Source organism: Epinephelus lanceolatus, chromosome 20 (genome assembly GCF_041903045.1).
Source record: "Epinephelus lanceolatus isolate andai-2023 chromosome 20, ASM4190304v1, whole genome shotgun sequence".
Classification (NCBI taxonomy): Eukaryota; Metazoa; Chordata; class Actinopteri; order Perciformes; family Serranidae; genus Epinephelus; species Epinephelus lanceolatus.
This window is the reverse complement of record NC_135753.1, coordinates 28,115,248-28,131,599: the sequence shown is the minus strand read 5'-3', so window position 1 is coordinate 28,131,599 and position 16,352 is coordinate 28,115,248. Positions and strand designations below refer to the sequence as shown.

Genomic DNA, 16,352 nt, shown 5'->3' with positions numbered 1-16,352 from the left:
TCCTTTGCCAAACTCCAGGCCGTGGGGGCAGAGTAAAGTTGTTCCACTGAAAAAGTACCGGCACAGCTCCATCTTTCAGAAGTCTGTCCGGCTGGAGTTGAAGGCTCGATCAGGTCTAGTCTGAACATGTCGGCTGCAGACTCTGATGTGATTTGTAATGGTGAAAAATAAAAAAATAATAAATAATAATTTTAACCACCCACCTCTTCTGTAGCTCAATGTCTTTGGGAAACGTGTAAAAACTAAGAAAAGAATTAAACCTAGCCGGGGCTGTACATTGCAGCACACTGCAGTGGTGTCCTGAAGTGCTGTCCTGGAGTCTCCGAGAAGACACTTTAGCTCGTTTTGAGGTCATGACGTAAAGTAAACATCGACACCCAAATCAGACTAAAATAAACAAAGGAACGAAACAAAATGTATTGAAAATTAATGTATTTTAGGCAGTTTTACAATATGACTAGCATTTCTACACTAGCACAGTGCTCGACGCTCGGCGGAAGTTGCCATGCGGCCTGAACTTCACCGGAAAAAGCGCCATGAGCTACCGTTCATGACCCCACCATACACGTTATCTGCCCTCTAGTGGTCACAGTGCGTAACTACACCTCCCAACAGGTTTTATTTTGACAGTAACGACCGGAAGTACAGCTGAAAAATTGTGTCTAACTTGATAGTAGCCTGCTCTTGTAGTTACTCATTGTGACCACAAGAGGGCGTAAACATGATGTTTGATGATGGTGACACAAGGATTTCCATGACAGGTTGTTAAACGAACAGCCAGCTTACAAATCAATGAGTTTTTAAATCATTTCTAACCTCCATATTCCTCCATATTTATAGAAAGTAAACTATTGAATCTGTTCACCAGAAATCTTAATAGGATATTCATTATTATTATTTTTCTTATTTCATTATTTATATATATATTTTTTAAAATCTATTTATTTATTTTATTTTATCAAACAAATTGCATGTCACTCATTTAACCAGTAAGAAAAACCACAGTGCAAAATAAAATTAAAAAAAAACATGCTGGGGGTTAGATCAAACAAATAATTAAAAAGGAAAAGAAAAGAGAAAAGAAAAATACAAAGGCACATTTAAATGCATCTATAATACTCTTAATATACTATTATGGCTATATTATAAAATATAGAAATTATATTATTATCTAATAATATGATTTAGTTAGTATAATAATTAGCTAAAACAAAGCTTTCTTTTTTGTGTTCATCTAAAAAATAAATAAAACAGTAGCAGACGATGTAGTTGCGCATTATGTCCACCGGGGGGCAGTATTTACATGTGCTTGTATTACATCGGCTTATTAAACGCTGTCTGTAACCATAAACTCTACCAAGCTTCAAGGCATACATAATAGCAGACTATTATAGATGTGCCTTAAATGTGACTTTAGTGTTTTTTTTTCTTTTAAATATTTCTGTCTTTCTGTCTACTATTTATTTAACCAAAAAACCCTGCCATGTTTGCTTTTTTTTTTTTTTTTACAACTTGTGAATATTTTTTTTCTTTTAATAATTTAAGTTTTTAATATAACCACTTAATGAAATATAAAAATAAATACAACAAAAATCATAAATCATGAACTCTCATGAAGTGCCCTTTAATTTGAATTGAGCTGATACTCAAATACATATCAGAAGTCAATTAATTACTTAAAACATTGTAGCACAGTTCCAGTGGGAATTACTATGCATCATCCATCTTGCCACTTTTGTAATGTTTGTGATTCAACTGCCAAGGTTTTTATTACAGTGCAATGAATAAATGACTTAAAATGCAGAAACAACGTCTTATGTTCATTTTTGAAGTCATTCAAGTACAAATAAAAATGTAGACACAACACAGTAGATAAGTACATGAGATTAAACTTGCTTTGTAAAAAATGATCTGTAAATTACACAAACCTTTCCAGATTAAACACAATCTTGTCCTACACTGGTAATGTGTGCACAGAACTGCCCTTGTATTAAGGTCACTATAATTCTTTCTCATGTTGTTATTTATAATACTTCCCTATTTAGAGCTTTGTGACTTATATTTGCACTGATCTGATATGCAGATTACTAATCACACAGCAACAGCTGAAATAGGTCATTTCACAAGTATGAATTATGATACTACGATGACTGACAAAACCATCTGAGCTGCAGGATGTGGAGGTTTTGAGTTCCCCTTAACTGTGTGAAATGAAGATGGGTTTTTTCTGTCCAGGTGCCAGATGTGTATTTCTACATAAAATAACTTGTATAGATTTAAAAAAAAAGGTATATTATGGATCCAATCAAAATGTGATCGACAATACTCATTTTCTCTTCACTTGAGCGTAGAGATCCTCTGGGACGTTTGCTGTCTCGGACACTTTGACCTGTGCATACAGTGGATCCTGCTGCTGTCCACTGTCCTGCTTTGAGGCCGAGGGCAGTCCAGGTCTCCGCTTGGAGAAGTCGATCTCTCCATAATGGATGTCTTCTTCTTCTGCTTTTCTTGCTGGCTCTGCAACAAGCTCTTCACCTGTTTGACTCTGTAAAATAATAAATCAAACAGGAGGTGCTGTGAGGTGAACCTTCAGCTGGATCCTTATTAAATAATAATAATAAATAATATTCATTGACTGGACTTTTGGACAAAATCAGGATGTAAACTAAAGCACAGAAACTGTGTCAGGTTGACTACACAGCCAATGTGAGCAGAACACACAGTGCAGTGCTGTACAGGAAGTTCAGTATGTTCTCACCTGAGTCTGTTGTGCAGTTGAATGTGTCGACTTTAAACGCCTGGAAGACATCAGATCAGTTATACTGTGTTTCAGGTTCAATATACAGTGTGCCAGTAAAGTGTCAAGACTGGTGGGAAACAGATATTATTGCATGTGAGTGAACTCAGTCAAGACTGCTGCTTTAATTTGTGATACTCACCAAACACAGACGACCAGGCAGATGAGTGCAATGATCCCAATGATTCCTCCAGTAACTGCCCCCCATCGTATTAAGCTATCTCCTGCTCAAAAAGAAAACATTGCAGAAGTTCAGCCTGTCACATTAAGTTTAGATTTATTGTTTGTATTAAAACCATTTCTCATGATATTCAAAGTGCTCTAAAGGGTACTACAACACACTAATAAAAACATACAGCAGATAAGATTTATGTCAGTGGATTCAGTAACGGTACTGACTATTTTTACCTTGAACAGTCAGATGGATCTTTGATGATGTTCCATTACCAAGATCATTTGTGGCCACACAGTAATAAACTCCTCCATCTGTCACATTAAAGCTGTAAAAGTCTCCTTCAGACTCATTGATGGGTCCATGTTTGCTGGTCTTGAACCAGGTGAAGCGGCTGATGGGAGGATTGGCTCTGCTGGAGCAGGTCAGGTTCACCCAGCTACCTGCTGACACTGGACCGGATGGACTGATGGACACTGAGGTGTCCTTGGGAGCATCTGAGGAAAATGTAACAAACAAAAGAAGAGGTGATAGATACATCAAAGCCTGAATAAGATCACTGAGAAAAGAGAGTCATGGGATCAGAAAGTTCTATCAGGAACTAATAAAATGTGTTGTCTTACATGAAACATTGAGAGTCTTTCTCTCCTCTGCTGTCTTATTGTTTCCTCCATCCACAGGATATGTGGCAGAACAGGTGATGGTGACTCCATCATGTTTATCTGACAGAGTGATGGTCTCCCGGATTTTAGTTGTGAAGGTTCGATTTGTGTTCTCCTCTGTTGTGTTGTGAGGGTGTTGTTGGAGATTCCAGGTGAGTTTAGGAGGGGAGTGTGGACAGGGAGTGGAAGCTGAGCAGGTTATAGTGACAGACACATTCTCCTTCAGATCACCTGAGATCTCAATTCTGGGGCTCGGAGGAGAATCTGTGGTTTAACACCAAACACAGATTTTACACTGAAGAAATACATCAAGTACAAATAACAGTTTGTGCTATTTTCAGTATCCCAAAATTTGACAACTCGATTACTTGATTACCTGTAACAATAGACTCCGTGTTTTAAAACAGAATTTAAAATTCATGCTAAAGTGTAAGATAAGAAAACGTGGGCTGTTAAGGACAAAACTGAATCTGATTTCACTTATTATTCTGAACAATAACATCATAGACTGATCAAACAAAATTCTCTTACCTTTAACTGTTATTTGAAGACGATCACAAACAGCTGTTGCCCTGTATGCACTATTCTCAATTCTGAAGTAGTATGTGTCTGCGTAATTTGTTTTTAAACTGGAAAATAAAGTGGTGCAGTTTCTCTCACTCAGGTTTCCAGTGATATTCATTGGGTAGGTGTTATCTGTCTTACTACTGTTGAAAATCACATTGTTTGGATTAGAGACAAAGTTGGAGTCACTTTTAATCCACACTCCAAAAAATGTGCTTGCGCCGTTGAAGTCTTTGTCTGGTTTAGGTGTAAAGGTACATGGGATTTGCAAACAAGATCCACTCAGTGCTTCTATGTTCTTTGGTGCAGTAATGAATACGTGTTGAGAACAATCAGCCAAAGCACCTGTAAAAACAAATCATGACAACTTGTGAAGCAAAAATCAGCATGAAGAGAAACTTCATGATACACAACTACAGTTCAGCAGCAGCAGGCTTGATCATTTTTCCTTTTAACATTGTCAGTATAAAACATTTCACTTTGCAGTCAGGACATAAACAGTTGGAAAAAAGTAACGTCCCCAAATAAAAGTGACTGAACAAACAGCTCACCTGAAACAAAGAAGACACTCAGTAACATGTTGGCTGTCACCATTTTCACACACTGGACTGTAATGACACTCATCACCTGGAGTTGACAAAAAGTCACTTTTCAATATTCTAATCAAAACATATTTTAAATGAAACATTCATGTTCTTTTAAAGCCACCTCAGATTCACACATTCAAAGTAGGAACTCTCCCTGTACAACCAGATGTTACTGTGTTATAATAGTGATTAATGATCTCTGTAGAGCTGCACTGAAAACAGATTAAATGTAAAATTAAAATGATGCAGCATGAGATATTTCTGCTTAACCAAAACACAACTAATAAAATGTGTCTATATGTATGTTTTTTTAGTGGAGTTCAAGAAAAGCTGCAAAATATAAAACATAAAGCAGTAAAAAAAGAAAAGATAAAACGTATAAAAAGCAGAAACATTTTACCTCACCAAATGAGCCTGCAGTCAAAGCGGAGAAACAATTAGTTTTAAAATCAGACAATTTGTGAGTTTCAGCCGAGCTGCTACAGACCCAGTACCTGACTTTGCTGCTAAGCCGTTGATTTAAAAGCAAACAGAGTTACTGTTTCAAGCTGGATATGAAATGACTGAAATACTGTGCAATATAAGATGTCATCACTCTTCCTGCTCACAGCCTGTGAGTGAGGAAGTCAGTTTTTGAGGCAGCATGAGCCCATCTGGACACAAAAAACTTAATTATTCTTAAAGATTAATTTTGTCACGACTCACTGCAAGCCTGTGTGCCTTATCTTCCTTTGCAGTACATATTGAATTGATCACAATAGTGACAAAATAAACAATTATAAAAATATTAACTTCATGTATTGCACAGACGTGGTTAAGTGGATATAGAATTGGCTTGACACTTTGGGCACCGGGGCATGAGCCCATTATACCCGTTCATTAATCCATCCATGAGTGGTTCCCTTTTGTTATCAAAAAAGAGGATGATTTAAGGCCATCAGTGCAGATAGCCAGTTTGTTGGACTAATATGCAAGAAAACATATCAAATATAACCAAAGAGTAATTTATTATACAACACACAGCTGTTTCCTCTGGAGCAAATCTATTATGATACTAGTTAATATAGTAAGGGTAGCAGCTGTGATTATATTGTGTTGTGGCTGACTGTTGTAGCTGAAAAAAAAAAATACATATTGTAGATCTACATATAGTTTATTGTTAACTATCAATCATCGCAAAATAAAGTTGTCATACTGCTGAAATGTTACCAGTTGTAACTGTGAGGTCAAATGCTGCAGTGATCCATGCCCTTTAGATGATCTACTCTTGCTGAATTTCTTATGTTTTAAACAGATCAGGACACTCTGTCTGCAGTGGTGACTGAGCTGGTAAACCTCCTTTTACTGGACCAGGAGGAAATTTGTTTTGGTTCCCTCATGTGTCAGAAATTATTTTTAAGAGAGCTGTGCTCTTTTTGCAGCACACAGTGCTAATTTTCACCTTTCATTAATGTTAACACATAAACAGACAGAAAGTCTTCCACTTCAAAGAATAAATAGTCGACAAATGGAGAGGAAACACAATGCTGGACTGATGAAGACATTAGGTTGCACAGAGCTGTGCAGCTAAAACAACTTCCCCTGTTTACTTGTAGTTCTCAGGTTTTTCTCAGAGCTCTGGTCAGTTTACATCTCACCACTTCTCTTTGGTGTTCTTACTCTGGTCCATCAGTCACACACAGTTGTATTTCGTCACATTTATACCATCAAAACAACATGAAATACAATAACTATAATGCTTTTTAATCAAAAACTGAAGTGTGAGCATCTCAGTTTTCTTGTACAGTTGAAAGTGATATTGATTAATGCCACCTCATGATGCCCAATGCCTCATTTTAGGTTCACCCAGCTTCCTGCTGACACCAAACCTGATGGACTGATGGACACTGAGGTGTTCTTGGGAGCACCTGAGGAAAATATGTAGTTACATGGGATGTGCCGACAAGTCCTTGTCTTGCATGCTAGTAGTTGTTACACATCTCTCTGTGATAGTTTTGTGTGTCTTTGTGGTGGCTTTGCCCTATTTCATACTTGTTGTGAATCTCTGTGAGTCTCTTTTCCATTGTTTTGTATGTCTTTATAGTCATTTTGAGTCTCTTTCTTGTCAGTACGTGTTAATCTGAGTGACATTTTGAGTGGCTGACACTTTGGGCCCCAGGGCCAGTATGCCCTTTCAATAATCCATCCATAAGTGGTCCCCTTTTGTTATTAAAAAAGAGGATGGCTTAAGGCCATCAGTGCAGATAGCCAGGTTTGTTGGACAAATATGCAAGAAAACAAATGGACAGTAAATGCAATTCTGGACTGATGAAGACATCTGGTTGCACAGTCACTGTGACAAAAGTGCACAAAGACCTTTGGACAAAACTCAGCCAACCAGCTTCCCCTGTTTACTTATAGTTCTCAGGTTTTTCTCAGAGCTCTGGTCTTGATTTGATAAGTTTACATCTCACCGCTTCTCTTTATTGTTCTTACTTTGGTCCAAATGATAGAACTGTGAGGTGCCTCAGTTTTCTTGTTGAACTGAAAGGGATATTTAATAATGCCACCTGATGCCTGATTCTTTAACTTATTCGAAAGTGTTATTAACCAAAGACTATTTGACACATGTAGTTACCAGAGTTTATTGAACTGACTTGTGTACAGTCTGTATCACTGCTGCTCTGCAATACAGCACTGAGGAGAAAACCTCTGTGAAGAAAATGCTTTGCTCACTTCGGATACTTTTAATCCAGCAGTCATCCACACGTACATACAAACACAACTGTGATAATAAAAGATAAATATCCACATTTTCTGCTTCCTCATCACAGCAATAATGTGTCTTTAACTGTTTAAACTTCTGTTTGGAAAAATATATCTGCACATTAAAAGAAAACACAGTTGAGGCAAAGAAAAAGAATAATAAGGACATCATAAATCAGCACAATATTACACAAACTAATAATGAAGCTACAGTATGTTATCATCTGTCCTGTTTGGACTTGAAGCTTTGTTTATCTCACTTATCTCTATGAGACGTAAAGATAGAGAAATATATAATTTAAAGTGAACATGACATCTTCCTCCTCTCCTTCATGATGCTTGAATCTCAATCATTGTTGACGTAAACTGCTTGTGATGCATCATGTGGAAATGAAAGAATCATCATCTCAAAAAGATTTTTTCTGTATAATTGTTGAGTATCAGTCTTCAGAGACAAAGAACCCTTTTCTCTTTTATAATAGGAACTTGTCCCTTTCTTCAAAGACAGTTTATTGTTGAAAGGATAATGTGCCTGCAGCTTACCTTCACTGGTTTGTTGCAGGATCTTGATCTAAACCATCTGAAAGAAATATGAACAAACCTGAATAAAAGTTCTGACCATTAACTTTAATAGACCAGTTAGTCTTTAGCTGCAAATCATTATATCATAAAAAAGTTCCTCTCACCACTCAAAGATTTTGATTGAACTGTCGAGTGCTACAATTTCCAGGATCTTCACTGTAACGTAGACATCAACCCCAAACTCTGGATAATCTGTAACAAGACAGCCTGGTCACCTTCTCCTTAGTGGAAAATGTTATGACTCTAATACATCATCAACTTGAATTCCTTCTGTTCACCTCAAATGTAAACTGGCGTCCTGATTAATCCTGTACATCATGAACTACGAGCTCAAGCAGTTGTAACAGTTGCATTAAAGCTGTAAAAGTCTCCTTCAGACACTTTGATGGGTCCATGTTTGCTGGTCTTGAACCAGGTGAAGCTGCTGACGGGAGGCTTGGCTCTGCTGGAGCAGGTCAGGTTCACCCAGCTACCTGCTGACACCAAACCTGATGGACTGATGGACACTGAGGTGTTCTTGGGAGCATCTGAGGAAAATGTGAAATGAACTTTGGACATTAGAATCAGCTGACATCCCATGAATCATCATGTGCTGACAGGATCCAATAACAAACACTGGTTGTCTTACATGAAACACAGAGAGTCTTTCTCTCCTCTGCTGTCTTATAGTTTCCTCCATCCACAGGATATGTGGCAGAACAGGTGATGGTGACTCCATCATGTTTGTCTGACAGAGTGATGGTCTCCTGGATTTTAGTCGTGAAGGTGCGATCTATGTTTTCCTCTATTGTGTTGTGAGGGTCTTATGAAGGTTCGAATCATGGAGTGTGATGTTTAGACAAAAACTGATTTGACTTTTTAGAAATAATAAATAAAATCAGACTGATAATAAACAAAATGCTCTTACCATTGACTGTTCTTTGAAGAGGATCACAAGAAGCTGTTGCTATGAATGGCCTGTTCTCCATTCTGAAGTAGTACGTGTCTGTGTAAGTTATGACTAAATTGACAAAGACAGCAGAAATTCAGATTATTGATCGGCCATAGACCAAGAGAACTCACTGCAGTATCACACAGAGCAGACATGGCTCATATAAAACTCAAGAATTTGTCATGACACATCATACTGTATTTTGGTATCACTACTAATCACAGACTTTCTTCTTTCTGGATAAATCAAACTCTCACATGAAGAGTAAACTGAACAGCTGTAGTGTATACAGTGCCATCTAGTGGTATGTGGAGGCACAGACCTGAACCTCAGACTGAGTATGAACCATGATATTCAGATGAAGGTGTTTCCAAAATTCTTTAAATTCTCTGATTATACACTACTGAAAACATACTTATAATTATTATACACAACCTCTGCCATAATCTGCTCATAAATCCCCAAAAATCTTACACACTGAGCATTTAAATAAATACTCAAAGCATGTAACTTCTCCACTGCCCGCTCACTCAAAAATGTTTGGTAATATTGATGACAAGAACTGAAACATGTTGATCTACCAATAAAGTGGTTCAACACATACCTGTTTCTGGAATTTTGATGTCTTTACAATTCTTCTCCTTCTCCATGCATATAAGAAGTAGGTGAAGTTGTGGCAGAAACCCCCATTATGCTTCTCCAGTATTAGCACTTGCTTGCCCAGGCTTTGACTAAAGGTCCATTTTGGTAGTTAAGCAAGAGACAGGCCACTGCATACAGTTGATCCATGCTGCCTGTGAGTGAAAGTGGGATCACTGTACGGAATATTTTCTGCTCCTTCACCCTTGGAATGAGCCGCTCAACATGCACTCTCAATCTTGCAATAGACTGCGTCTCTCTGACCTCTGCCCCAGACAGTTGTTCTCTCTTGGACAGGAAGGCTGGTGTGTGGACCTTGCAGGGGACACAGTCATCCACAAGGAAACCCTTGTCCACCATGATGGCTGCTGTTGGTTTGAAGAGAGAGATAATGCTAGACTGCTTCAGGATGTCTTTGTCACTGATGGAGTCTTCATAAAGAGATGACATGAAGGTTACTGCACCATGAGGGGCCACACCAATCAGCCCTTTGACTGTGCAGTGGGGTCTGTAGGTCGAGAACACCTCACTGTGCAGGAGAAGAGAGTTTGGTGTTTAGCACCGCAGCTCAGTGCAGTCCAGCACCACTTGAGTATCAGAGTTGTGAACAACATCTGGCAGGTGAGCCTTCACTGTCTCCTCAGACAGCCAAATGCCTACAGCTTCAAGTACAGTATACAGAAAGTTAGCCCAAGTACTGAAAATGCGGCTCACAGTTGACTGGTGGATTTTGAATCTGTGGATCAAATCTTTTTGCATCAGACCCAAAGACAAATAGGTCATGGACAGGATAACCTCATGAATGGGTTGAAGAGACTGTAAAAAAAGAAAATACAGTACATTTTATTTACTATTGTTACTCATCACACAGACAGACCATAGCTGACATTACTAAAGGCCCAACTTGAACAGCTGTCAAACCTCATGCAGATACTACCACTACAATATGTTGTACTGCAAACCAAAACAATGCCAAATACTCTGAATGATATTTCTCACTCCATAAGGACAAGAGAAAAATATATTTACCGTTGCACCTGCAGGGTGAGGGACCTCTGAAGTGCAGCCCATGCTCTTGTCATGCGCACCATCTTGTGTGTTGCTGCCTCTAAAGGCCATCAGGTGGGAATGACTCACAAACCTGTGGGGCATATGTAAATGTGTTAGGTGTCCTTGGGCTGTACTAAATTGAAGATGTAATCACAGCCTCAAGGTCAATATTATAGTCCCTTCATGCCACACACTATACAACATGTATACAGACAGTTAATTAAATTCAGAGTAGAATAGAATATAGACCAAATTAAAAAAACAATTCAGTTGTTTACATATAAACATGCATTCAGGAAATAATTCTGTAGGTCATTATTTAACTTTACACCAGATTGAATGTAACAACAGCAAGAAGATGGTGACGATAACACGGACAACATCTCCACACAAAATGCTGGACATCCAACACACATTGTCCTTTAACTGTGACAGTGTTTGTGCAGGAAGCCTTGTTAATACAGTCCCTCTATCTAAATGTTTATCTTATTATTGGTATTGTCTTCTGCTAACTTTCTGTATACTGTACTTGGAGCTGTAGGCATCTGGCTGTCTGAGGAGTAAGTGAAGGCACCAAACTGTCTTCTGATCTAGAGTGAGGCGTTCTCTCTCTGCAAATCCCACAGCACCTTTAAAGGGCTGATTGGTATGGACCCTCATGACATTCTAATTATTTATGGCATATAGATAAGATCACAGTTGTAAGTTAGATTACTAAACTGACATATTTTGGCAGTACATAAAACATTTCAAGGGGGTAAGCACAAAATTGCCTATGTAATGCCAATGCTTCCAGAATAAATACTTTCATATACATCTGAGAAACACTGCTGACATTTTTGCTTACCTTGTGTAAAACCTTATGTCATCATCTGAGGCAGCAAACCGCTCCAGCCCAAACGTGTTGCTAAAAGCCATTTCCTACATTTGTTTCTGGAGACTCGCGATTTCGGCTCAGAGGGCGAGATCAAGTGCAGCAGGCTCAGTAGTTGTGGTCTGGGTAATGTACATCCATAGGGGGGTCCTCAGTTTGGATTGTGTCTATGTCTGTGTTTGGTCGCTCTGTCCTTTGCCAAACTCCAGGCCGTGGGGGCAGAGTAAAGTTGTTCCACTGAAAAAGTACCGGCACAGCTCCATCTTTCAGAAGTCTGTCCGGCTGGAGTTGAAGGCTCGATCAGGTCTAGTCTGAACATGTCGGCTGCAGACTCTGATGTGATTTGTAATGGTGAAAAATAAAAAAATAATAAATAATAATTTTAACCACCCACCTCTTCTGTAGCTCAATGTCTTTGGGAAACGTGTAAAAACTAAGAAAAGAATTAAACCTAGCCGGGGCTGTACATTGCAGCACACTGCAGTGGTGTCCTGAAGTGCTGTCCTGGAGTCTCCGAGAAGACACTTTAGCTCGTTTTGAGGTCATGACGTAAAGTAAACATCGACACCCAAATCAGACTAAAATAAACAAAGGAACGAAACAAAATGTATTGAAAATTAATGTATTTTAGGCAGTTTTACAATATGACTAGCATTTCTACACTAGCACAGTGCTCGACGCTCGGCGGAAGTTGCCATGCGGCCTGAACTTCACCGGAAAAAGCGCCATGAGCTACCGTTCATGACCCCACCATACACGTTATCTGCCCTCTAGTGGTCACAGTGCGTAACTACACCTCCCAACAGGTTTTATTTTGACAGTAACGACCGGAAGTACAGCTGAAAAATTGTGTCTAACTTGATAGTAGCCTGCTCTTGTAGTTACTCATTGTGACCACAAGAGGGCGTAAACATGATGTTTGATGATGGTGACACAAGGATTTCCATGACAGGTTGTTAAACGAACAGCCAGCTTACAAATCAATGAGTTTTTAAATCATTTCTAACCTCCATATTCCTCCATATTTATAGAAAGTAAACTATTGAATCTGTTCACCAGAAATCTTAATAGGATATTCATTATTATTATTTTTCTTATTTCATTATTTATATATATATTTTTTAAAATCTATTTATTTATTTTATTTTATCAAACAAATTGCATGTCACTCATTTAACCAGTAAGAAAAACCACAGTGCAAAATAAAATTAAAAAAAAACATGCTGGGGGTTAGATCAAACAAATAATTAAAAAGGAAAAGAAAAGAGAAAAGAAAAATACAAAGGCACATTTAAATGCATCTATAATACTCTTAATATACTATTATGGCTATATTATAAAATATAGAAATTATATTATTATCTAATAATATGATTTAGTTAGTATAATAATTAGCTAAAACAAAGCTTTCTTTTTTGTGTTCATCTAAAAAATAAATAAAACAGTAGCAGACGATGTAGTTGCGCATTATGTCCACCGGGGGGCAGTATTTACATGTGCTTGTATTACATCGGCTTATTAAACGCTGTCTGTAACCATAAACTCTACCAAGCTTCAAGGCATACATAATAGCAGACTATTATAGATGTGCCTTAAATGTGACTTTAGTGTTTTTTTTTCTTTTAAATATTTCTGTCTTTCTGTCTACTATTTATTTAACCAAAAAACCCTGCCATGTTTGCTTTTTTTTTTTTTTTACAACTTGTGAATATTTTTTTTCTTTTAATAATTTAAGTTTTTAATATAACCACTTAATGAAATATAAAAATAAATACAACAAAAATCATAAATCATGAACTCTCATGAAGTGCCCTTTAATTTGAATTGAGCTGATACTCAAATACATATCAGAAGTCAATTAATTACTTAAAACATTGTAGCACAGTTCCAGTGGGAATTACTATGCATCATCCATCTTGCCACTTTTGTAATGTTTGTGATTCAACTGCCAAGGTTTTTATTACAGTGCAATGAATAAATGACTTAAAATGCAGAAACAACGTCTTATGTTCATTTTTGAAGTCATTCAAGTACAAATAAAAATGTAGACACAACACAGTAGATAAGTACATGAGATTAAACTTGCTTTGTAAAAAATGATCTGTAAATTACACAAACCTTTCCAGATTAAACACAATCTTGTCCTACACTGGTAATGTGTGCACAGAACTGCCCTTGTATTAAGGTCACTATAATTCTTTCTCATGTTGTTATTTATAATACTTCCCTATTTAGAGCTTTGTGACTTATATTTGCACTGATCTGATATGCAGATTACTAATCACACAGCAACAGCTGAAATAGGTCATTTCACAAGTATGAATTATGATACTACGATGACTGACAAAACCATCTGAGCTGCAGGATGTGGAGGTTTTGAGTTCCCCTTAACTGTGTGAAATGAAGATGGGTTTTTTCTGTCCAGGTGCCAGATGTGTATTTCTACATAAAATAACTTGTATAGATTTAAAAAAAAAGGTATATTATGGATCCAATCAAAATGTGATCGACAATACTCATTTTCTCTTCACTTGAGCGTAGAGATCCTCTGGGACGTTTGCTGTCTCGGACACTTTGACCTGTGCATACAGTGGATCCTGCTGCTGTCCACTGTCCTGCTTTGAGGCCGAGGGCAGTCCAGGTCTCCGCTTGGAGAAGTCGATCTCTCCATAATGGATGTCTTCTTCTTCTGCTTTTCTTGCTGGCTCTGCAACAACAAGCTCTTCACCTGTTTGACTCTGTAAAATAATAAATCAAACAGGAGGTGCTGTGAGGTGAACCTTCAGCTGGATCCTTATTAAATAATAATAATAAATAATATTCATTGACTGGACTTTTGGACAAAATCAGGATGTAAACTAAAGCACAGAAACTGTGTCAGGTTGACTACACAGCCAATGTGAGCAGAACACACAGTGCAGTGCTGTACAGGAAGTTCAGTATGTTCTCACCTGAGTCTGTTGTGCAGTTGAATGTGTCGACTTTAAATGCCTGGAAGACATCAGATCAGTTATACTGTGTTTCAGGTTCAATATACAGTGTGCCAGTAAAGTGTCAAGACTGGTGGGAAACAGATATTATTGCATGTGAGTGAACTCAGCCAAGACTGCTGCTTTAATTTGTGATACTCACCAAACACAGACGACCAGGCAGATGAGTGCAATGATCCCAATGATTCCTCCAGTAACTGCCCCCCATCGTATTAAGCTATCTCCTGCTCAAAAAGAAAACATTGCAGAAGTTCAGCCTGTCACATTAAGTTTAGATTTATTGTTTGTATTAAAACCATTTCTCATGATATTCAAAGTGCTCTAAAGGGTACTACAACACACTAATAAAAACATACAGCAGATAAGATTTATGTCAGTGGATTCAGTAACGGTACTGACTATTTTTACCTTCAACAGTCAGATGGATCTTTGATGATGTTCCATTACCAAGATCATTTGTGGCCACACAGTAATAAACTCCTCCATCTGTCACATTAAAGCTGTAAAAGTCTCCTTCAGACTCATTGATGGGTCCATGTTTGCTGGTCTTGAACCAGGTGAAGCGGCTGATGGGAGGATTGGCTCTGCTGGAGCAGGTCAGGTTCACCCAGCTACCTGCTGACACCGGACCGGATGGACTGATGGACACTGAGGTGTCCTTGGGAGCATCTGAGGAAAATGTAACAAACAAAAGAAGAGGTGATAGATACATCAAAGCCTGAATAAGATCACTGAGAAAAGAGAGTCATGGGATCAGAAAGTTCTATCAGGAACTAATAAAATGTGTTGTCTTACATGAAACATTGAGAGTCTTTCTCTCCTCTGCTGTCTTATTGTTTCCTCCATCCACAGGATATGTGGCAGAACAGGTGACGGTGACTCCATCATGTTTATCTGACAGAGTGATGGTCTCCCGGATTTTAGTTGTGAAGGTTCGATTTGTGTTCTCCTCTGTTGTGTTGTGAGGGTGTTGTTGGAGATTCAAGGTGAGTTTAGGAGGGGAGTGTGGACAGGGAGTGGAAGCTGAGCAGGTTATAGTGACAGACACATTCTCCTTCAGATCACCTGAGATCTCAATTCTGGGGCTCAGAGGAGAATCTGTGGTTTAACACCAAACACAGATTTTACACTGAAGAAATACATCAAGTACAAATAACAGTTTGTGCTATTTTCAGTATCCCAAAATTTGACAACTCGATTACTTGATTACCTGTAACAATAGACTCCGTGTTTTAAAACAGAATTTAAAATTCATGCTAAAGTGTAAGATAAGAAAACGTGGGCTGTTAAGGACAAAACTGAATCTGATTTCACTTATTATTCTGAACAATAACATCATAGACTGATCAAACAAAATTCTCTTACCTTTAACTGTTATTTGAAGACGATCACAAACAGCTGTTGCCCTGTATGCACTATTCTCAATTCTGAAGTAGTATGTGTCTGCGTAATTTGTTTTTAAACTGGAAAATAAAGTGGTGCAGTTTCTCTCACTCAGGTTTCCAGTGATATTCATTGGGTAGGTGTTATCTGTCTTACTACTGTTGAAAATCACATTGTTTGGATTAGAGACAAAGTTGGAGTCACTTTTAATCCACACTCCAAAAAATGTGCTTGCGCCGTTGAAGTCTTTGTCTGGTTTAGGTGTAAAGGTACATGGGATTTGCAAACAAGATCCACTCAGTGCTTCTATGTTCTTTGGTGCAGTAATGGATACGTGTTGAGAACAATCAGCCAAAGCACCTGTAAAAACAAATCA

At 38.0% G+C, this 16,352-nt stretch overlaps 1 protein-coding gene across 1 annotated transcript in view; it reads right to left on the bottom strand.

Annotated features, from left to right (window-relative positions):
• The window catches only part of LOC117265074 (uncharacterized), a 43,114-nt gene that overhangs the window by 13,846 nt on the left and 12,916 nt on the right, over positions 1 to 16,352 (bottom strand). The window contains 19 exon segments of the mRNA XM_078162606.1: positions 2,328 to 2,545; positions 2,759 to 2,798; positions 2,940 to 3,021; positions 3,206 to 3,466; positions 3,593 to 3,895; positions 4,163 to 4,540; positions 4,747 to 4,822; positions 5,183 to 5,315; positions 8,214 to 8,316; positions 8,369 to 8,399; positions 8,455 to 8,636; positions 8,738 to 9,109; positions 9,862 to 10,208; positions 14,121 to 14,341; positions 14,555 to 14,594; positions 14,736 to 14,817; positions 15,002 to 15,262; positions 15,389 to 15,691; positions 15,959 to 16,336. Of these exon segments, the coding sequence (XP_078018732.1) occupies positions 2,328 to 2,545; positions 2,759 to 2,798; positions 2,940 to 3,021; positions 3,206 to 3,466; positions 3,593 to 3,895; positions 4,163 to 4,540; positions 4,747 to 4,822; positions 5,183 to 5,315; positions 8,214 to 8,316; positions 8,369 to 8,399; positions 8,455 to 8,636; positions 8,738 to 9,109; positions 9,862 to 10,208; positions 14,121 to 14,341; positions 14,555 to 14,594; positions 14,736 to 14,817; positions 15,002 to 15,262; positions 15,389 to 15,691; positions 15,959 to 16,336 (3,811 nt within the window).